Source organism: Toxotes jaculatrix, chromosome 20 (genome assembly GCF_017976425.1).
Source record: "Toxotes jaculatrix isolate fToxJac2 chromosome 20, fToxJac2.pri, whole genome shotgun sequence".
In the NCBI taxonomy this organism is placed as follows: Eukaryota; Metazoa; Chordata; class Actinopteri; family Toxotidae; genus Toxotes; species Toxotes jaculatrix.
Genome location: NC_054413.1, coordinates 17,872,560 through 17,895,144, shown reverse-complemented (window position 1 = coordinate 17,895,144; position 22,585 = coordinate 17,872,560). Strand labels below are relative to the sequence as shown.

The 22,585-nt window shown below is 41.5% G+C and overlaps 1 protein-coding gene across 1 annotated transcript; it reads right to left on the bottom strand.

The window, feature by feature from the left end:
- Window positions 1–1,148: 1,148 nt before the first annotated feature.
- LOC121200240 (kinesin-1 heavy chain-like) lies at window positions 1,149–17,221 on the bottom strand. Its single transcript, XM_041065405.1, has 25 exons — window positions 17,096–17,221; window positions 13,124–13,211; window positions 12,940–13,013; window positions 12,728–12,832; window positions 12,571–12,619; window positions 12,417–12,472; window positions 11,867–11,954; window positions 11,322–11,446; window positions 10,765–10,869; window positions 10,309–10,454; window positions 9,999–10,147; window positions 9,264–9,463; window positions 7,665–7,733; window positions 7,128–7,334; window positions 6,882–7,025; window positions 5,824–6,012; window positions 5,457–5,574; window positions 4,697–4,752; window positions 4,492–4,601; window positions 4,306–4,407; window positions 4,151–4,211; window positions 3,255–3,326; window positions 1,902–2,006; window positions 1,569–1,782; window positions 1,149–1,306 (listed from the first exon to the last, which is right to left on the bottom strand). Exons 1-25 carry the CDS (start codon window positions 17,219–17,221, stop codon window positions 1,149–1,151), a joined length of 2,916 nt encoding a protein of 971 aa, XP_040921339.1.
- Between the last annotated feature and the right edge of the window lie 5,364 nt (window positions 17,222–22,585).

Genomic DNA, 22,585 nt, shown 5'->3' with positions numbered 1-22,585 from the left:
TTTACAATCACAGGAGGCTGCTGCCCTCGAGAAAGTCAGGAATGATAACAAGGATCCAACAACAGAGTGTTACAGGTCAAAAATGAATCACCCAGTTTGCTGATTTAAATTCAAGCATTTTCCATCTCGGCCTGAATCTGTTAAAAATAAAACAGAATTCATGTTTCACCAAAACAAAGCAAACATCAATAAACTCTAACTTGTGTTTGCTGTATCTACCTCCTCCCTATGCCTTTCTTGCCCTGAGCCAAAGACATGATTTTTGTTGCAGTGTCAAATAATATTTTCTGAAATTGTTGCAAACACAAAAAAAAAGTCGAGTCAAAACAAAACAGACCAAAACTGAGGCAGAGAACGAAGAAACGACAGGTGTTTTATAAAAAAAAAACACGAGAGCATCATGTTGATGTGGTAAATACACTCCTCAGTGGCTGATACAGGTCATTACAATCACCTGCACACAATAACAACGATGAACAGGCAGAGCAGTGTCAGTGAGTAGGATTTCTGTTCTGTGCTGCAGCAGATTTTCATACGGTAAAGCTTTACCCTGTTCTGCAATGCAAGTGTGTACTGATACAATTACAGTACACTTCTCTTTTAAACACTTAAATATTCTTCACATGGTTACGTGATATGAAGTAAGTTATTTGCAACTGTTGTATCAAAGTGGGTCTTTTTAGAACATCTGAAGCTCAAGTTGTGTTTTGTCCTAATGATCTTTGCTAAAACAGAAGGAATCCCTGAAAATTAAATTAAAAACAAAGATTAGAGAAATGGACCAGTGCTCTCTCTCTCTCTCTCTACTGTACAGCACAACAGTAGCGTCTTCTTACGTAATGTGTTTAAGCTGCTTGTACAGCCAGCGTGAAGGCTGTACAAAGTATAGGCCATATGTATATACACTATATACACACTGATGTTGGAAGAGCAGTGCAGTGATTCCAGATGAGAGTTCAATGCTTTGGTCTTTGGTCTTCGGCCTCGTGTTCGGGGGTCTATCGGCATCCTCAGTAGCTGCAGAGGAAAACAGAGGAGAAAAGGTTGGATGTCTTATCTGGAATAGGATAACAACACAAAGTGTGCAGAGAGTTACGGGAGAAAAAAGAAGGAAAACATCGGCTGTTGTAAACATCTCAGGATGCTAATCAGAACAGAGCAATCATGGAACGTAATGTATTCTTCTCTAGCCTGTTGTCGTCTCCTTCTTTGATGCCAGGCTGGTTATTCTGGATCAGGTTGGATCTGTTGACACTCGGGATCAAGGGAGAGGCACCCGGCAGCTGGCCTGGTCTGATGGGCTTGGCTGGGTGGGACACAGAGAGACACTATGGGTCACATACAGAGCGATAGGCTGAGATATTTATAGAGATAAGATATATTTATATGATTTTTACTTCTCCAAGTTTATCTAAAGATACAGATCAACATTTTAGGACAGCGGCTTGTCTTCTTTCTGAAGGGCAGCAGTTTTTCATTATTTTGACCTGAATACTAACACATTACTGTTGAACACATTTTCAGGGTTTTTAGATACAGTATAATTTGATATATGTGTGTCCACCTACCTATCTGTGCTGAGGGTCTCCTGCCCATGTTCTTGGGTTTGATGGCGTCCTTAATGCGCTCCACCTCCTGCTGGTAGCGCTTTCGGTCGCGGGCTGCGTTCTCTTTGGCCTCCCTCAGAGCAGCCTCCAGGGCTTTGACCCGCTCAGCGGTGGATCGCAGGCGCTTCTCCAGTTTAGGAATCTCACAGCGAAGGTCGGCATTGTCCCTCAACAGCTACGGAGAGGCAGAGAAGGAGTGAGAGGAGAGGATGAAGACACAGAGCCTTGAGACAGGATTAGTTTAATTTAGAGAGGAAGCGCTGTGGTTAATTGTGTGTTTGCACACATCTTTACCTGCTTGTGAACTTTGGTTAGCTGCTCGAGGTTGCTCTCTAGGAAACAGATCTTCCGTTTCTGGGCAACGCTGCCTTCTGTGTCGTCTGAGTCCATCTGAGAGTTCTGCCCAAGCACAACAAACGACTTAATATTTAGCATTTTTAAACTACTGGAACAGAAAATATTAAATTTCACACTGAATGTAAAACCACAGAAAAATTAAAGCAACACATTTGTATATAATAAATATGAGTCAGAGATTTACAAGTGCCACATAGTCAGGTATTAAATATCACCCATAGGTCAACACTTTTATTTGTCTTTTTTTTTCTTTTTTTTTTTGTCCACCATTGTTTTAAAGATGGCCTCCTTGGTTTCTTACAGACAAACTACTCGTTTTAACTGGTTAAAGAAAGAAATGATCTTTGAAGTCTCTTCTATCCTGTACAACTCCACACAAAGCTGGTCACATTACCAATATCACCCTCCAGATAAAATGAACCAAATAAGTGTAAAGATGCTGAGAATAAAAAATTAAAGAAACACCTATAAACTCACATATGAGACCGTTTCTACCTAAATGACTGTACAGAACTTAATTTACTTCATATATATGATCTTGAACAGTCTCCTCTAGGTGGATTTTGTTGATGATGACACTGAGTCATTAGCTCACATATGAATAAAGGATTGTATAAAAGGTGAAATGGATACAGGGACTGTGCTTTGTGATACTTCACAAACAACTTTATCTGTACTCTGACTTCAGTCCATGTTTTATCTCTGCCTTCATTTATCAGTTTTGTGGATACAACCAATTCGCTGTGTTTAGTCTTTCTCTAAAAGAACATCCACCACAGTCTTAAACAAATTCAACCAAAAAGCCCCGAATCCACAGAATCCCATTTATGTCTAAACGAGATGATAAGTAACAGATTTTGGATCAGTCCAACACCACCACACGTTCTCTGTGCCTTTCAGGAAAACCTGGTCTGCCTTTGTTTATCTCATCGAGCCCCAGCCTTGAGGGCCTGGATGCGAGTGCCACAAAGAGGGCCTGGGTCCCTAATTTACAGCTGCTACCTTTGAAGAATCAGATGGCCTACTTACTGCAGACACTTGCTGTTGTGTTCCCCGGATTCATTAAAATTTCATCACGGTGCAAATTAAATGGAGTGCAGTCTGTGCACGAGCAAAATGCGCCGCCGTTCGTCTCATTCCAGGTAAACGCTGAGCTCACGTGATATTATACCAGAGAGGAAATGATATCACACACGAGAACCAGCTCACAGAATGATGACTGCACTGATAATGTGCCACGGTAACCTCCAGACAAAAGGGGGATATGCTCATGCTGTGAGGACGTTTTACCTTTTTGACTCTAGTGGCCAAGTCTTGGACAAAAAGCCTCCTCAGGTTGTGGAGTGTCTGCAGCTCCCGGGCCTACGTGAAGGTAAAGAAACAAAGCTCAGAGAAAACAACAAATTTTGTCCCACTTTTCAGATGCAGTCTTCTGAGATTTCTCCCTCCAACCCCCATACAATGGTGGTGAAAAGAATTTCATTCGCAGTGCTCACAGCTTTTATGAATAAATTAAGAACCAAAATCTCAGAACATAATTTAGCCATCAGGCGACATGATATTATATTCCCTTATGCTCTTCATTTCGTAGAAAGCAATCATTCAGTTACCCAACTCCAGCACGTTGGTACAGAATGAAATGTTATGTCTACAGTTAATTTAAATCAAGAATTTGCCCAGTCTCATTTCCTGCGACGATTTATACCTTTATACCTTCATTTCTGTAATTATTTTAGTTATAGAACAGTTTCACAATTGCCTATTCAACTTGCTGATACAGTAAATGTAAGTATCTATAAAAGTAGTCGGCTGAAGACACCGACCGACTTCAGTGGTAGGAGTGAGAAGAAGATAGCATCAATGACTTTTCTGATTTTTTTTTTTTAAACCAGCCGTGTTACTGCCGTGTTACTACTGTTAAGGAAAAAAGGTATTTATTTAATTAAAAGTTTAAAAAATATCTTTCGGTGTACCAACTTTCTGTGTTAGTGGGTGCCGCTCAATAGTCCGGAAATTACGGTAAAACAGCATCATAAGAGACTGTACTGTGTCCTGGTGCTCAAAGCATTCGAAAATAGGATTATCAAGGGTCAACCCCACTTCAATTTTTTAAATAAAATCAAAATCAATTTTCCTTTTTGTAATTTAATTGAACACAGATCTAAATGAACATGCCGATAACTTACCACGGTCTCCTCTAGTCCCTTCAAGTCCTGCCTGGCCTGCTCCTGCCTGTCCTGCATTACCCTGCAGAATGTGAAACGGATGTTACTTAGTGTGCAGCATAAGAAGCAACAGGCTGTAGACTGTGAAGGAAAAGGACTGAATGTAGAGATATTACGTGAGCTCTTGCAGCTGGCGACTCTTCTCCTGGTCAGTGGTTTTGAGTTTCTCATGCTCCACTCTCAGCCTCTCCTGCTCCAGCATTATCTCCTGGTTCAGACTGAACAGATAACAATAACACAATCAGTACTGAGCCATTGCGTCACATTTAGAGAGAGAAGTGTTTGGGAAAGCAGTGTCTTACTCCTGCAGCTCTGTGATGATTTTCTCCTTGTTATCCAGCTCATCTCTCAGGCTGCTGATCTGCCTCTGATGGGTCTCTCTGTGAGACTGGATCTGCTTCTCCACAGCTTCCTGAGAAAACACAAGCATACAGCTGGTCACAAATTCAAGTTGATAAATATAATCTTTTTTCTTTTTCTTTTTTTGAGGGGACAGCTTAGTTGTACCTTGACTTCATTGGCAGACTGGATCTCATTCTCCTTCTCCATGGTGTTAACTTTCTCTGGAGGGAGACAAAAAAATATAAACATGACCCTGAAAATGTGCCATTAACATTCTGTGAATGCAGGTTCATTATCTTAATGATGGATTACAGGCCTTTGTTACATCAGAACAGCAGTGGTGGAAGAAGCAATCAAAAGTGAAAGTAAAAAAAGACAGCACTGCAAATGACAAACAAAAATCCTGAACTCAAAAAGAAAGTGAAAGCACAGAATTATTATCTGCAAAATACACTTAATGCATAAGTACAGATGATGTCAAATGGCACCTCTGACTTAGACTGTTATAAATTACTGATTCACTGCTTACATGGAACTGTAAACAGCATTTTAATGTTGCAGCTGCTCTCACAGCCAGGATCCTGTAAGGATGTAAGAGCTCCTGATTTTAATCTCTGTGAAAATGTGAGTTTCATACAGTAACAGATTTCTAAACCTCCCACGGGCCTAAAAGAAAAAGAAGATACACTGTGTCCTGAGTGCCCTCAGTGCTGGCTATGGCCCTGTCTCTATACTAATGCTACTATATATTTTTGGGAATGAAATATTTAACAGTGGATCTTATTATGTGGAAAAAAAATCTAAAATCTGAGAAGAAACTGTAGCTTTCGAATAAAAGTGGGGGAGTATAAAGAACAATATGTCCTTCTAAGATAAGGATTGGATAAATGTACCAGGTACAAACCACAGCAATAACCATGCTCACCTTGGGCTTTGATCCGGACTATTTCCTCATTGAGAGAGTCCACATTTTCCTCCAGCTGTCTTTTCTTCTGCTCTGCATTCTGGAGGCAGTCTGTCAGGGACTTGATTTTAGCTTCATGCTGGATGCCGACAGGTAAAAGAGAAGAATGTTAAAATGATCATAAACAGTCGGGTGATTAAAACTCACAAACTCCACCACACTTCTTTTTAAACTCAGAATTAATTAACACTGTCAGACCTGCAGAAACCCACTTGTTAAGCCACTGTTTCACTGATAACCACATGATATGGCTTTTTAGTGAACTGCCACATTTGTCACCATGGTGACAGTATCCATGATGGCAGAGGAAGCGGTAAGAAGCAGTTACCTGGGAGATACGGAGCTGGCAGGCAGTCAGCTCCCTCTCTGTCTCCTCCATCTTCTGGGTGCTCTCGGCCTGGGAGCTCTCCAGCTGTTTGCTGCGCTTCACCATCATCTTCACCTCCGACTTCATCTTACTGATGTAGAGACGGGCCACAGTGAACTCCTCGTCAATGAGACCACTGCTCTCTTGTTGCTGAGAGGTCAGAAACACATACGAGTTAGGCCCTACTAACACTCCATGTACCTATGTGTCTTTTAGTCCAGTGTCACCATAGGAAAATGGATGTCTATTGTGTATCGCTGCCATTGATCAACCAATAACAACTGAAGGATTTGATCACTAAACATACAGGAAGTCTCACATACAAAAATCCCACCTGCTTCAACAGAAAAAAAAGACAGAGTATTGGCAGTTATGGAAGAAACTACTTTCATTGTCAATTAGTCTGAAGATTTTTTTATTTTTTTATTTTTTTTTTTATTAATTGATTTTTTTGTTATTTAACTGATTTTTAGTCTGAGAAATGTCAGAAAAACATCTCAAACAATCTCCCACAGCTCAGTGTTTGTCTCCAAGTGACTCCTTGGTCCAACTATCAGTCAAGAATTTACAGATATTCAGTTTATTGACTGACAGAGACATGTTGGCTGACAGGTTATCTCTGAGAACTGCAGAAAAACATCAATAACAAACATAAGAGTCCCTGGAGGACTACCATTCTCATGGGTGGAGGGCGGCTGTAACACAGTAGGGGTTAAAGTTCCACTCAGAACTTCAGTTCCGTAAAGACGCTGCCATTTGCAAATTCACAAGAGATAGTTGACCTATCCCTTCTACTGAGGCACAGAGTTTAAAATAGATTGGGAATGATTCTATCCCTCTTGAAAGCCACGCAGTCGGCAATACACTGGAAACTCCAACCTCCACAGCATTAAACCGTTGTCAAACTGCTGCTGAACACAGCAAACCTGACAGTGCGCTCAGCTGGTCATGAAATGGCTTCAGAATATTCCCCAGCTGATTGGTTTAGATAAAAGGATTATATTCCATATACTGGTCACCTTAATGTCATTGCTTCCCACGGCGATGCCTATCTCAGCCAGGTCTTTGAGTAATGACGACATCATCTCAGTGACCCTCTTCTTCTGGTGGTTGGTCATCTCCTTCAGCTTCTGCAGCTCAGAGTCAATGGAGGTCAAGGAGCTCTGGGCAGAGACGATCACATGAAAGCACACGCCTTACAATGTGACTATGTAAGTAATCAGGTGTCATCATTTCCAGGGGATTCAGACAAGGTCAAAAAGTACCGATTTTTCATTGAGCTCCTCACTCAGGGCCTCAAACTCTTTCGTTTTGTCCTCAACTTCCTGGCTCTTCTGGTCATAGTTGACAGCCAGCTCCTCCAGGGCCTGCAGCACCTCCTTCACCTCCTCCTTCGAGGCTTCATTCTCTGCTAGCAGCCGGTTTAGCTCGGTCTGCAGGGTGTCGTGGTCACGGCGGGACGAAGTTAAGAGCTAAAGGCAAGGACAGTGGAAGCTGTGCTCAGTTTAGTTTAGTTCAAGATGAAAATGATAAAAAGGCAAATGAGTCTGAAATTCATGATAACAGCATAAATGACTTTTCTTTACAGCTAAAAAACCTCATGTGCACAATCTGGCGAGGTTCATCTGCTCGCTAAGGGTGAGTTACAGTCTGACCTCTCCTGCAGAGATACTAATGGTCTGCCATCAGCTGTCAGACTGGGTATATGCTAACAGGAACGGCTGGAGGGCTGAGGCACAGTAGGAGAGTTGGGAGGGGATGGGAGAGGAAGGGGGTGGGGGTGAGGGGGGGTGTAGTGTCACCTCCTCCTGGTCCAACATCTGCTGCTTCAGCTTCTCCACCAACTGAGACTGCTGGTTGATCTCATCGTCCTGGAGGAAGGAGAGAAATAAAATATGTCACTCATTTATTTTTTTACTGCAACCAAAACCAATGTGGCAAATGTCTGTGCCATCTGCTGGCCAAAAGAAATACTACATTTAAGAAGGACCACACACTGGAAGAGTCACATCAGGTGAAATATGAGTTGTATTCTTACAAATGTAGATAATAATATCAGCAAAACTAGAAAAGTGTAATTATAGTAACACTATTCTAAATATATTATATTTAAATATTAATATATTATCCATATTGTCACCAATTATTATTAACATTGATAATATGTCACATTTAGGATTATCTTTTCTTTCTTTTTTTGGCTATTCAGAATCTTTATTCTCATTTTCTTCTGTTTAACACAGAGTAGACATGTATTACTGTTATCCCTCTACTGTCCACTAACAATAAAAATACAAATACCGGAAATATTCAGTGGGCAGAGAGGAATTCATTTTTTTATGTCCCAATGTTCATTCTTGGTCCAGAGAAAATAATTTCCATTATTTTGTTATTCTTCATTTTTTTTCAAAACAGGTTGCACACTCACGATGCTCAGCTCACATTGTTATTTATGTGTAAGAAAAGATGATCTCTTGATGTTTGGTACAAAAGCAGAATTAAACAAAAAGTCTCAAAAATCTCTGCGGGCACAGTTACATTCAGTAACGTTAGTCAGTAACGTTATTTAGGTGAGACTGCTCATTATATGATGATGTAAGACTACATTTATTAGCAAAATGTATTTCTCTGCTAACTTCTTCAAGTCTCAAGTCTTGGCTATGAAGTCCCAAATCAAGTCCAACGGGTCCCATGTCAAGTCTGAGTCCTAAACTTCATGTCTGGAGTCCAAAGCAGTTAGAATTGTAAATTGACTGAAATAAGGGGTGCATTTTACCATTCATTTAACATTTAAAGGAAGACTGATGATGTGTGTCTCTGCATGTTCTTACTGTGACACAGCTACAAGCTATAATTTCTGAGCTGAATGTTGCTCGAATGTTGTTGCCTGTTTCTTTATCGAGCAGTGACTTTACACCCAAACGTGACAGTATGAAGGGTCTAGATGGGGCATAGATAAACTAAAAATAATGTAACCAACAAGAAGACTTAACATTAGTTAGGATATCATATCACTATCACTGCATATAGAACTATTTCTTTTACAGTACATTTTTATCTACATGTATTGGTATCCATATTAAAGCCTGTAGTCATATCACAGTGATCAGTGCATCAATGCATCTCATGTACAATATACTAACACATCACTACCATCATTTATTTAATATGAATAATGATTTTATTTTTTTTAGATGAGATTTATTACGTTTGTTTTGTTCAGTGATATCTGATATTTCTAGTGTATTAATGTATGAGTATGCTGGACCTGACATGCATCAATGTGTTGGGCAATTCAAGAGGAACCACACACACAATCTCTGGTGGACTCAGCCCAATGACACTGTTCTGAAGGAACCAATCAAACCACACTAATATACAAACTGAGGATCCTCCTTCACCTTGTCATCCAGCTCTTTGTAGAGTTTGGCCATTTCTGCCTCATACTTCTCTTTCTCAGCGTCCGTGAGTTTGACCCCAGGCTGGGTGCTGAGGGCGGGTGTGGGTGCTGCCTTTTCATTGTTGAACGCACTGTCCAGGGCCTGGACCTCGGCTTTGGCCTTCTCTTTATCGAACTGCTCCTCCACTGGCACGCTCTCTCCTGCAAGGGGTGCCAGAGGAAGAAGAAGAATCAGCCCCCTCCCTCAAAATAAACATGTGAATGGAAATCCAAAATAAACATGTGAATGGAAATCCTAAACTTGCATGCCTGAAATTAGAGTGAGGCAGGATTGAAAATGCACATTTTCCATGGAAACAAAGAATTCTTTCTTCAGTCCCTTCTCAGTGAGGACCAGTGTGTGATTCAGCTCTAACAAACTAATTTTTAAAGCTTTTTTCATCTAACCCAAATCATTGTGAACCAAAAGTTCGCATTTCAAAGTCTTTACTTCAGGACACAATTTGCTGCCTTGGTTGGAAAGTTTCTTAAAAAATACACAAAGCTGTGGCAGGAACCAAAGCTTAGAAATATGTGCTATGAATAAGTAGGTTACACTTTCCACAATTATTCTTAAAACACAAACTGAGAATCTCAGTAAATATGTATCAGGACGAAGACATTATGCGCTTTGCCTATAATTTGAAAACAACAAATGTTCTTTTTCCACGTGTGTATCATAGTGTGTAGTCCTCACCGTTCCTCCAGCGGTTGAGCTCAGTCTCCAACCAGGTGACAGTGCTTCTCAACGTCTTGTTCTTCTCCTTCTCTCTCTCCCACTTGCTCTTCCACTGCTCTGCCGTCAGCTCCACATTCAGACTCACTGTATTCTTTATGGTCTTTGCCCTGGTGAAACAGAGGTGTGAGAAAAAGACCAAACTTAAACGAGAATTTAGGAACGTGGTGTGCCTGAAGCTGTATCACAAAATGTATGTTTGTGTGTGTGTGTGTGCGTGTGTGTGTGTGTGTGTGTGTGTGTGTGTGTGTGTGTGCGCGTGTGTGTGTACCTTTGACCAAACAGCAGTGTAGACTTGGTCTCTGCATCATTGAAAGAGGAAGGTGAGCAGCAGATGACCATGGTGGTCCGACAGTTCCCTCCTAAGGAGTCCTGCAGGATCCTGGTCATCTTACTGTCTCTGTATGGTATATAGCTCTAACAGAGGACATACATTAGAATCCACATGGTGTTTCTACTGAGATATTTCATTAACTAAGCCTTGAATATTTCAATGCTTCATTTTAGTTACAGCAGGCTGTAATTTCCAAAGCTGTATCTTTCAGATTACACTTTTAAAATACATATTTATTTAGATTTTAGCTTTTGCTGTAAGATTTTCCAACAAACTAATAAATTAACCAATTTCTAAATTAATTAACGGGGTTGCCGACAGTTATGATCGGAGCACGGGAACAGACCCTCTAAAAACCAAACATTCCCCAGGAGCTGCTGCTGTCTGTCTCACCGAGCCCTCTGCCAGAGCTGAGATGACCATTCCCAGGGAAGACAGGGACTTGTTGATCATCTTGGCTTCATCCAGCACGGTGCCCTCTGCTCCAGTTTTACCCACCTGTCAAACACAACAAAAACACAGGCGAGTTCTCATGATGGTCCTGGATCCAGACTCTCACAAACAATTTACAGGATTACTCTTCTGTACAACTAACACAACTGATCCAAAGCTGGACGTGATTCTTCAAATTATAGAGTAGCACAGATGCAGGGGAGGTGTAACTGATCATTAAACAACAAAAGGCAAACGGATAACTGAAAACAAAAGGAAACCGATAAAAGGAAAGTTATAGAAACATGTTAAAGGCTTTAGTGGAGCTTTTTAACATCTCATACTGATGGACAGATCACTGTAGTGCCCCCTGCTGAAGGGAAGCAGCAACAGCAGGAACGTGTCATTAAAGCTTCATTATTTAAATACAGTAAACACACAGAACCACAGTGTGCCACAAGGGGCACTGAAGCAAAGAGATAACTAGGAAGGAAAGAAGGAGAGAGAGAGAGTTGTACTTTTTCACTCCCAGCCAGATCCACGAGGTAGAGTTTGCCGGTAAGTTTCTGTTCAGTCTGAGTGTTTTCCTGCTTAATGTTGATGAGGAAGATGCTGTGACTTCTGGAGCTGTGCTCATTCATGTCTGAAATATGCAGGTGCACACACACACGCAATTAGACAACATGCTAATCATAAAAATGAGTATAAAACCATGAGAGCCAGATCAATATGCAATCTGATCTCTAAATCTCTGAGTAATCAAGTGATTTCAGTGTATAACGGATTCCTAAAAAACGTATTTTCTTAAAAAGAAGGAAAACCTGACAATGCAGTAAAAATGTTTCCAAAATAAATCAACTTGGAATAATTAGGCTCAGTTTAGCTGGAGTTTAAGTCAAGTGCCCAGGATTAGAACTAAATATGTGTATTTCCTTCATCTTTGGTTCTGTTCAGAGTTCAGATGTCTCTTTGGCTGATGGGAGTCCGGCTGCAGTCAGGAGACTCGGGGAGACTGAACCCATGAGAGGATGCAGCACTGAAGGCGCTCAGTGTGTGAACTCACTTGTGACAGCCACGTGTCTGTTGTTTTTGCCTTCATCTATGGCGTCCATGACCTCGTCAGGACTGCACACAAAACGCTCAGTACACCCCTGGGGACACATGCACATCACAAGGAAACGCTGTGCTCAACAGCCCCACAGCAGGAAGGCTTTACAGAGAGACAATTATCAGCAGAGGAGACCATGACATACTGTATCAGGCCAATGTTCTCAGAGGGAAACTGGTGAAAGTAACATCCTCTAATATTATTCTAATTATATAAAAACCTATGGTTGAATACAAAAGATAGGAAATGACTTTTCACTAAACAGTGATTGTAATAGTCTGTACTGTTAAGATTTGCTAACAGAGACAGGTCAGTACATAGCGTGTTCCTTCATCTCATCCTGCAGATCACAGTTATGTCATTGTTCCGCTCGGTGCTCTCTTTCATCATCCGTAGCTAATGCATTACAACCAGCTGGGACAAACTTGTGACTTATGGAACAAAACGATGTTAAAGCTGGAAATAAAACTGCTCATCATGAAACGATATCTCCCACACGCCTCACCTTGACAAAGGGCACCCGGTTTTTATCCTCGTGTACAGAAAGGTTGGTCTTTGATACTGTGGAGGAAAAGCAAAGTAAAGAAGATTATGTTTGAGTTACTCATGTTTGTATCAGGGTCTGAATTATAACAAGGCCACAAGGAAAAGTCCCATACCGTCCAACAGATCCCTGATTTTGTCCAAATAAATTTCAAAATATGAAACCTGTGAAGCAAAAGACTTTAATGAGACTTTACCAACATAATGACTTGTGCAAACTGTGATTTTAAAATAAAAAAACATCTGAGTTCCAGATTAAGAAGGAAAACATACTTTGATATGAAACTCCAGGTTCTCATCCATGGAATAAATGTAGTTGAAGATGTCTTCAACAATTCTGGGAATGATTCCCATCATGTCTGGGTCATGGAGTTTACCCTTTAGCATACAATTATGAAAAAAAAAGTATAAATAAAACAGCAAAGAATCTCAAGCACTGTAGTTGTTGTTTTTTTACAGTGGAAAATACAGCAGCAGTATATTACCTCCATTGTGTGTGTTTTGCCCGAGGATGTCTGCCCATAGGCAAATATCGTCCCATTGTATCCATCCAAAACATCTGTGTCGCATATAACAAAGATATAACACATTTAGTCTTGAGGTTTGCATTCCCAGGGTTTTAGTGGGTCAGGCACTGAGACTACGTCTTAAATCGACTGCACAGCTCACCTTTGACAATCTTCTGAGCCACAGCATTGTAGAATTGCACTTGAGTTGTGTTCGACTGGAACACGCGGTCAAAGTAGTACGGTTTACCCTGTGGAGACGGGGGAGACAGCGAAAAGCAACAGTTTCACACAGAATCAACGCCACTGGTATGTCCCCAGTTCAAAGAGACAGGTGGGATATTCGGTTTCCACTTAAAACATGGAAGTAACCAAGAGCTCTGTTTGGCAATCCATACACACAGATTAATAAACTGTGGGGGGGCATTGGATAACTAGTGCTTTATCCATGATGTGAAAAATGACTAACTATGCTGCGACTCTCTTATTTTTGTTAGTAAAACCAAAAACCATGAGACTAAAAGAAGAAATGACACGTTCTTCTGAGAAACTGAATTCACCGACAATAAAAAAAGCTTTGTTCGGTTAGATACACTGAGACATTCTGTTGCTGAAGCCTGTATGACCAGCGGTTAATGGTGGCTAATGTTAGGTAATATTAGCTATTTAGAGAGACATCGCTGTGTAACTGGTTATACTGATGATTCCATAACTGATACCAGGAGACACAGGAGCTGCAATTTAGCAAAAGTTGAATATAGGACATTATAATTATTCTTTATATTCCCAAAATGTGGATTTCCATGCCAGTAACGCTTTCTATTATTTGACTCAGAGAGAGCTTGAAATAAACAGCTTCCAAATATATATATATATGTTGTCCAGCACAGAGCTAACACATGTCAAACCATCATCAAACGTTACTGGCAAGACAGTATGACTCACTACCAACTGCACAATAAACACAGCTCTCATGCAGTGAAAATGAAACAAGACTGTTTATTGATAACTGCTAAACCAAGAATGAGGTTAAACTGTTGAATCAAACGCACATTTCAGCTTCTTAAAACGAAACATTGCTTCACTTTGTCCCTGCATCACACGTTAGACTCGGTCAGCGTTGCTGCATCTCAGCCGCCCACTGATACAACACTGTCACAGCACAAGTTTGCACCTGTGACTGAATGATATTCCCAGACGTTCACTGAGTTACCATGAACTGTGTGAAAGAAATAAACTAACATGAAGCCTCATCTAATGCCGCCTCAGATCTGACCTGCGCTGACAGAACACAGCACTCCTCACTTACTCCACGTGAAGAGACCGGTTCTCAGCAGGCCTATGACTTGGAGTCGGTGCCTCTGAACAAAGCAGCCATTCATTCTTCTCATTTTCAATGGTCATGAACATCAGGGGTTACAGTTTGTCAATCTCAAGCTACAGCCATAATCATCACCAGGAAAAAGGCTTGTGCAATATGTTCTATAAAAAAAAAAGAAAAAAAGCTGACCTAGCCTACTGAAACCTGCAGAAATGTTGCTAATTTCCATATTTGGCCAGTCACAAATGTGTTGATGCTGAATTTATCACAGAAAACATCGGATCCTGCAGCACAGATTCCACTTTCAGCGACTACAGCGTCATTAAACTTTTTTTTTCCTTTACATCTTTCCTTTGGTGAAACACCTAAAATCTCACACAGGTGTTCAGCTGGGTTGAGATCTGGTGATTGAAGGCTCCAGCATAATGATTCACATCATCCTCATCCTCATCAAACCATTCAGTGGCTCCATCATGACTCAAGATTTACATGATTCCTGAAGCATGTTCAGGAGGAGGAGGGTTAGGAGGGGAGAAAGGATGTGGAGGATCCTCTCTCTTCCTTCTCCTTCCTCTCTCTCTCTCCTCTTTTCTGCCTTCTTTGGCTTCTTTTCCTCCTTTTTCATCTTCACCTTCTTTTTTTCTGGGCAAGATCCTAAAAACAGAGAGACCATGCATACATTCAGTATTTTTGATCTCTTCCTGGATTTTCAGGCTCTCCTCCTTTGCTGCCACCTCACACCTCAACTGATCGTTCTCTGAGCCTCTGAGTTTCTTCTTCTCTCTCCCTCAGTTTGGCCGAGTTCTCCAACTCCTCTGCTTCAGGAGCCTTCTTTTCAGTCGTTATTTTGTGATCAGATCATCCTCTGATCAGCTCCCCGTCCTGTCAAAGTGCTCCTGCAGAGTTTTCAGCTTGGAGGAGTCACCTCCTCCTGCCTCCCAGTCCACCAGTTCTCCCAGTCAACCGTTGGAGTCTTGTCAAAGCCAGTTTTTACACTGTTAGTCCTCTTCTCCCAGGTGTGCATTCTGTCGTTCAGAATGCAGTGACCAGGATGAACTCTGTCCTCCAGCAGTGTTAGATCTTCTCAGTTCTCTCCTTTGATCCTTCTTCAGTTTCTTCTTTTTCTCCTACTCTGAACTAAGCTCCTGACAGCTGCTCCTGCACTGCAGCATTTTCTGAGGCCAACTACTTCTGTTTTTTTGTTGTTAGTTAGTTAGTTGTTAGTTAGTTGTTAGTTTGGTTTTTTTTAGTAGTAGAGTCCAGAAGGTCCTCTCTCAGGGAGTGCAGGACTCCAGCTGGACTGTCCTGGGTTTGGACCACGTTGAGAAACATCTTGTCCAAGTGACTGAAAGACAGAAATTTACATGCAATCTTTAATCTATCATAGGAGTCTTACTGATGTGGGACAGCAAAATAAAAAATCTATTTCATCTTACTGTATGTACTTATGTACAGTAAGCACATTACAGCAACCGCAATGAAAACACGAACTTCTAAAAACAAAACCTGATAAATGCCTGTAATGTAAAATAATAAAAGAAAGTGGTATTTCAGTCTAATTATCAGGTGTTTTATGTTGTGCAGTTTAAAAAAAATTCATCCCCTTGCTAGAAAATATGGAGACGTTTTATGTAGAAACTCTAAATAAAAGATTAAACAGCATATGAAGAAGTAAACTATTCTAAATGAGAGGAAAGCTAATAAAAGTTTGCTGAAACATGTCCTGCTGAGAAAAACTCACCTGGTTTCTTCAGAGGTCACTTGTCTCCATGTTTGATCATACAGTTCTGTTTCTGTCTCGTCCTCGTTGAAGACCTGCTGAGCTTTTGGTTGTAGCTGTAGCGTGGTTTCAGCAGTTGAAGCTCTGTTCCCACTGAGATGTTTCTCTGACGGCAATAAGTATCCAGGATCCCCAAAATGGGGAGGGCCCTCGAAAAGCTTATATAAACTATGAAGGCTGAATAAATTTGTTTGACAAACCACATCTCGTAAAAGTCTGATCAGAGCACAGAAGATTTCAGCTTTACCAACAGGGCTACCCTTTTGTATGTATGGGTGTGTCTGTACGTTTCATTGCGTTTCTTCTATGTTGTAGCAGAATGGACCAGCACTCGTTTGAAAAATTCCCCCTAATTCTGCAAATTAAACATAATTCCAGTAGAGTCTTATTTGGTTGTCTTTTGTTATGAAATACAGTAAAACAGTGAGTCTTTCTCAGGGTGGGGCGGGGGGTTAGAGTAAGAAAACTTTCCTTCCAGTGAAAGCTTCGCGCTGTGATTACAGTCTGAAGAGATTTCACATCATGCAGACTTTCTGAAATGATACTGATTATCATTATAACTGCTACAGATGCATGAGTTTATCAGTTATTTGTACGAGTATGAAAACAGATGCATTAAAAGGGGGACGGGGCCCCACTGAGACTGAAGCTAAAAGAGAACAGGACAGGACCTGTAACAAATTTCTCCCTGACGCTCTGACTGATTTCTAAAGTGATTTCTGGTGGTTCACAACATGAGCTGAACCTTATTTATTCTGGGTGTTGCTGAGAAACAAAGTCACATTAAATTATCAGAATTTTGCATCAAGTTTGGTGCAGGGTTCCAGGCACACAACCGCAGGTTACAGCACTGACATTTAAATAATCAACTTTGTGTTGGAGCTGTCTTCGTTATTTGTCACAACAACATACAACAAAGGACAACAACATACTGTGCATCCACAGTTAACACAATTAATGGCACTCACATATGTATTTATAAATTTCTGCAGCAGTCAGTTTCCCTGAATGAAAAACGTGAGCCACACACTCACCCCGATCTGCACACAGTCTTCCCCCTTGAACTTAGGGATGTACTTGTCTCCCCGGGCCACCTCGGAGCTGTTCAGCGGCCTGAACCTGCACACCACCTTGATAGTACACTCCGCCGGGTCCGCCATCTCCGCCGCTGTGTATGGATGGAGCGCTGCGTCCTCCCGTTCCAGCCACACAGACTCAACCAGCAGGGAGCCGCAGGGAGGCCGCGCCCCTCACAGAGACACAGGCGCAGCTGCTGGTCGCTCGCCGGTTCAGAGGACTCAGGGGGAAACTGTGTTTGGAGTAGTCCTCAGAAATGTTTAGGCACTTCCTCTAAGACGCTGACACTGGTGCACCTGAAGTCTGCAGCTCATCAAACCTGCTGCTGAGTGAAGGTGGACACAATCACAGCGGACGTCACGAGCTTTTCAAAATAAAGTTTCGATAAACTTCTGAAACAGATCCTAAAATTACATTATTTCTCCCACAATTTTCTTTAACAAAACTACAAATAAATAAGAGATGAAAATTTAGTCTATAAGAACAAAACTAAAGACATTCGAAATATCTTCTCGTTCAGGCAAAGAATTAATAAAAAGTCCAGCTGTGATCAGGGCGGGACTAAAGATTAGTCAAGGTGCTGTCATATGAACAGAACAGTCACATGGGACATCAGGGTCTGAGAAACTGTTTCTCACTGTAGGCAAAGCTCTTTTTGTTTGTCTTGTCCTGAGAGATCCGAGGCCGAGGTCAGCTGCAGATTCAATCGCTTCTTTACCAGAACACCTGGATTTTCTTGGTCGGTCTACTTCCGTCTCCCACATGGAGACATCTCTCACCACCTCTGCTCACAGTGCTTTAAGAGAGATACGCATTCCCAGATTCTGATTAGTACTTAAAAGGATTATGAAGTCAGATCCGGATGTGGAAAGGATGACAATATGGGAACCATCAAAACTGGACCAAATATAACTGTCCATAGAAGGAGATATAACATGTCCCCCTCTAAAAGTGAGGGGGGACATGTCCCCAAAATGCCCCCAACTGAGATCAGACACTGATGTGCTGGTGAAAATTTAACACAAAGTCAAACAGGCAGTAATAAAAGGACTTGTTTCAGATTTATAACGTGCTCAGTGGTTGAACTGTTATGACATTTACAGATGAATATTTGGCCTCTACACACAACTGAGTGTGTAGTCCATGACTCTCTGTTGTAGGAATATAGTTTCTCCTTTGATTCATCTAACTTGGAATTCATCTTTGTTAAGATCAGTAGGATAAAGCTGACAGAACAGTAAAGTCCTGTGGTTAAACAGGCCCTGATGGCCAAATAGTATAACTACAGAAGAAAACAAGCCTTTGGCAGTCTGCAGTGTGCAGGTTATACCCTAGGGGGAGCTAAACACACCTTATAGATGAGAGCATCAGTCTGAAGAGGAAAGAAATGGAACTAAACCAGCATCTGGGGACAATCACACTGTCCTGGATTACCATCAGAGCTGGTGACAGATCTGAAACAAAAAAAATCAATGCAACATGAACCATAACTACCTAACTATAATCCAAACACAGACCAAACGCACAACAGAAAAGTGTCTTCACAATTGGTATTTCCTGCTCCAGGCCTCTGCATTCTGTAGTTTCACTCTGACGCAATTACAAAGGCAAAGCTGAGCTAACACACACAGCTGAATGAGAGATGTCCTGTCAAAGACCTGCAGGTTAAAGTCCTGCCTGCTTCACTGAAAGTTAATAACAGCCAGTCACAATCAAGAATTGTCAGTGGTCATGGTCTAACCCTCAGTGATATGTATCTGTATGATATGGGAACCTTGAAACTTTTGGCCTCATGTAAGTGAGGACAAACTTTGCGTGGACGCCACTGAGTTATTTCTACTGGGAAAAATTAAAAAAAAGTGATGCGGCAGTGGGACAGGAAGTTTAGGTGCAGTGCTGTCAACATAAACAGCCACTTCCTACAGAAGAGTTGGGATTTAGACTTTGTGCATCTATGCAGAAACTTTGTCATTTTATCAACATTCAGCACAGATGTATTATATTGTGTTTATGTTTGTAGTAAGCCAATCTTTAGGCGTAGACTACAATATGCAGTAATCCACAGCAGCCAGCAGGGGTCAGCAGACGTTCTCATTATGCTTTTCAGCTTTGGAGGAGATTTTTCTTCATTTTTTTAATCTTACATGTATGTATAGGCTAAAAAAAAAAAGGAGAGGCATGTTGTAATGTAAACAAACCGTCTCTAAAACATATTACATTGAAAAATTGGAGTCATTATGGATGTACATATTTTTTTTTATTCCATAGAAACTGCAGCATTAGACAAGTGCTGAAGCAGTAAACCATGTTGCAGACACACAAAGTCGCACATATTTCCCCACTTTCACACACACACACACACATCTACACACATTCAGTCAATGCCGAGCACTGGTGCAGGGAGGTGAGACAGTAAACCTCTGAGACAGGAGTCACACAGTCAATCAAAAACAGAAAGATGGAGGGAGGGGGGGTCATTTAACGGAAGTGCACCATGACACTTTACAGCACACAGCAAAACTAATGGGGGGACTTTTATTACTGTAACACCCACTGACCTCCTAAAAATGGCATACCATCCAGAACGGATAGAAAATATAAATTATTCCTACAGTAAATACATTCTCTAGATTAAGACCCATAAATATGCATTTGAGAGCTCAAATTACAGTATGTACAGAGGTCCATGCGTCCACAATATACACACATAACAATAAATATTGGATATAGTCACAATACAGCATCAAGATGGATATTTTTTCTTTCAACGAGCAGAGGATACAGCAAGACAGGGCGAGAGTCAGCATTCATAAACCAGCTGAGGAAAGGTGTTCAGAACCTGTCTGTCAGTTATTCGTTTTTATTAATGGGAGTTGCCTTGGTTACTCCAATCCTGCCTCCAAAAGAAGAGAAGAGAAGAGGAAAGGTTTTTTGGGGGGAGGGTGGGGGGAGGGGGTTGCAGAAGCACCAGTGAGCTTGTCCTCCAGGCTTCAACCTGACTCACAATAGAAAGAAAGAGAGAGGGAGATGGCGAGAAAGAAAAGGAGAAACCGAAATCGAGAGTCGCCCGCTGAAAAAAAAAAGTAAAACGACAGATCAGAGAAAAGCAAACCAAGAACTGTTACCTTTTCTCAGCACGGACTGTGAACCCCTCCCCGCCCACTGGGGGATCATGCTTTGACCAGTCAGTTAGAGAAAGAGGGGCAAGAGATGGAGGGAGGGAGAATGTGTGAAAGAAAGTGGTGTGTAGACATAGGAGGAGTGAGGGCAGTGTGTTACTGTGTGAGCGAAAATGAAAAAAGAAAAAAAAAAAGAAAACCAAGGCAGGACCTAGTTTTGGCAACGTGGCTTCCGGTTGCTAAGTAACGGTCTCCGAGGGCAGAAGAAGCGCCTCTTTGAGGTTGTTCGTTTCCAAAATGAACAATTTTCACCCGATCCCACCTCCACCTCCACCCTGCTCTCCCTCAGTGAGGGGGAGCCTTTCCTGAACAGTTTGTGAATGCTGCCAAAGCGAGAGCGAGCAGGTCGTCGTCATGACCGTCAGCAGAGAAGGCAAAAGTGCAAAGTGGGAACTTTTTTTTCTGAAGCACAGAGTCGACTCATCCTTAGCAGGCCACAGGCAGCAAAGCTGAACAGTAAATGAAACAGCTCTTGGCAACACAAACTGAGACATAAACAACAGCATTTGCATTATGGGAAACACGAGTCCTCTTCTGCAGTCCTGTCCTCCAACGGTGACACAGCACAACATCATCTCAACATTGGCATTTGACATGTAACAGCTTTTCAGTAAAATATTCAGTGATTCCACATTTAAAAGACAAGGTGAGATAATCAGTCAGGAGATATTTAACAAAAAAAACAAAAGAGTTGATGCCGCTGACTATTTAAAATGCATCAGATCCTCATACTGCTCTGCATCTGCTCATTGAAATTCCTCTCGTTAAATATTCAGTGCTTCAGAACCCAGATATTGCCTCATCTGTCTCAGAGTGAGCGCTGCCCGGTGCAAGTTCATGCAGAGATGACTCTGGAAATGGTTCACTAGTAAGCAGGAAAAGGTTTTAAGTTATTAACTGTGGGATGTGAAAATACGCCTCCTCTGCATCACCGTCATCTTCACAATCTCACCGAAGAACTGGCTGAAATGAAAAGGCCTCCTGGTCTTGTGATGCCCTTAATCTGATCCAGATGCTAATGATACGTTTTACCACAGAGAATGGGCGACTGGTTGAGGAGGTGTCTGCTGAGCTGTTTAACTGAGTCTTCATGAAGGTAGAGTAATTTCCCTAGACTTTTGAGTTTAACTGCAGTTGTTTCTTTGGAGGTGAATGAAAATCTGCAGTGTAGTGAAAAATGAGGGTCTTACCACAGGAAAACTCTGCAGCATTTTTTTATTTCCAGTGATAGCAGCACTACAGCAACAAGTGTGCAGAGCAGAGACTTGTGTCATGGCTGCATCACCACATATTGTTGTGTGTAGCCCTGTAAATAAGAGTGGTACGACCTCTCTTCTGTGGAAGACCATTGGACTCAACCACTCCAAGAGTTTTGAGGGGGGATACAGGCCACAGACACAGAAGGAATACAGACAAATGATTTCAGTTACTTGGTTTAAAATCTTTGTTTGCATTTAAGTTATACAGAAGCCAATAAACTGTCTGATGTTTGAAGTAGGTCCAATCTCTTGTCTCACCTTAGAACCTCTGTACATTGAGAATATATTAGTTAAATAATGGGAACAGAAAATCATTCACCTCCAAATCGGACTCAGAAGATCTAAACAAGGCGACTTCAGCACAGAACCATAAACCAGACGGTCATAAAGTGTGTTTACAGGTTTAATGGGGCAGAGAAAACCTCATCGTATCTGCTTAGTTCCCTCTGAACTCAGAAATTCATGCCTCCTCACTCATAAATCCTCAGCCTGATCCCGTCGCTTATTAAGACAGGACAGAGGAAAAAGTAATGAAGTAAACCAGTAAATAACAGTAAACATTTTTCTAAGTTTAAACCAGGCATTTGTATTTTGACAATTGTTATGATACAAAGGGGGGAAAGTCTATATGCAGATTTGATAAGGCGCTTGGTACACAAGGGACAATTACATAAGCTAACTGGTTATCGTAAAGAGAGATAGCTTATCAGTGTTGGACTCAGAGGTTTTTCAGGCAGACTGGTTTGCAATGGTGTTTTTTTTTTTTTTTTTTTTCCTGAAATCTCTAACTACACGAAGTGTGACACCGTTCTGTGTGGGGCTGACCACACCACAGCATGGGCTGTAACGTGCCCTGACCTCAGCAAAGCACGATGTGACGCATCAACATCAAAACCCTAAACAATAAAAGGGGTCAGACTTTACTGTGAGATACTGCCACCTACGAACAATAGCTACAGCTCTTGACTCTTCCCCGGAGTCTGGAGCTGGATGACAGTGTAGCTGTATG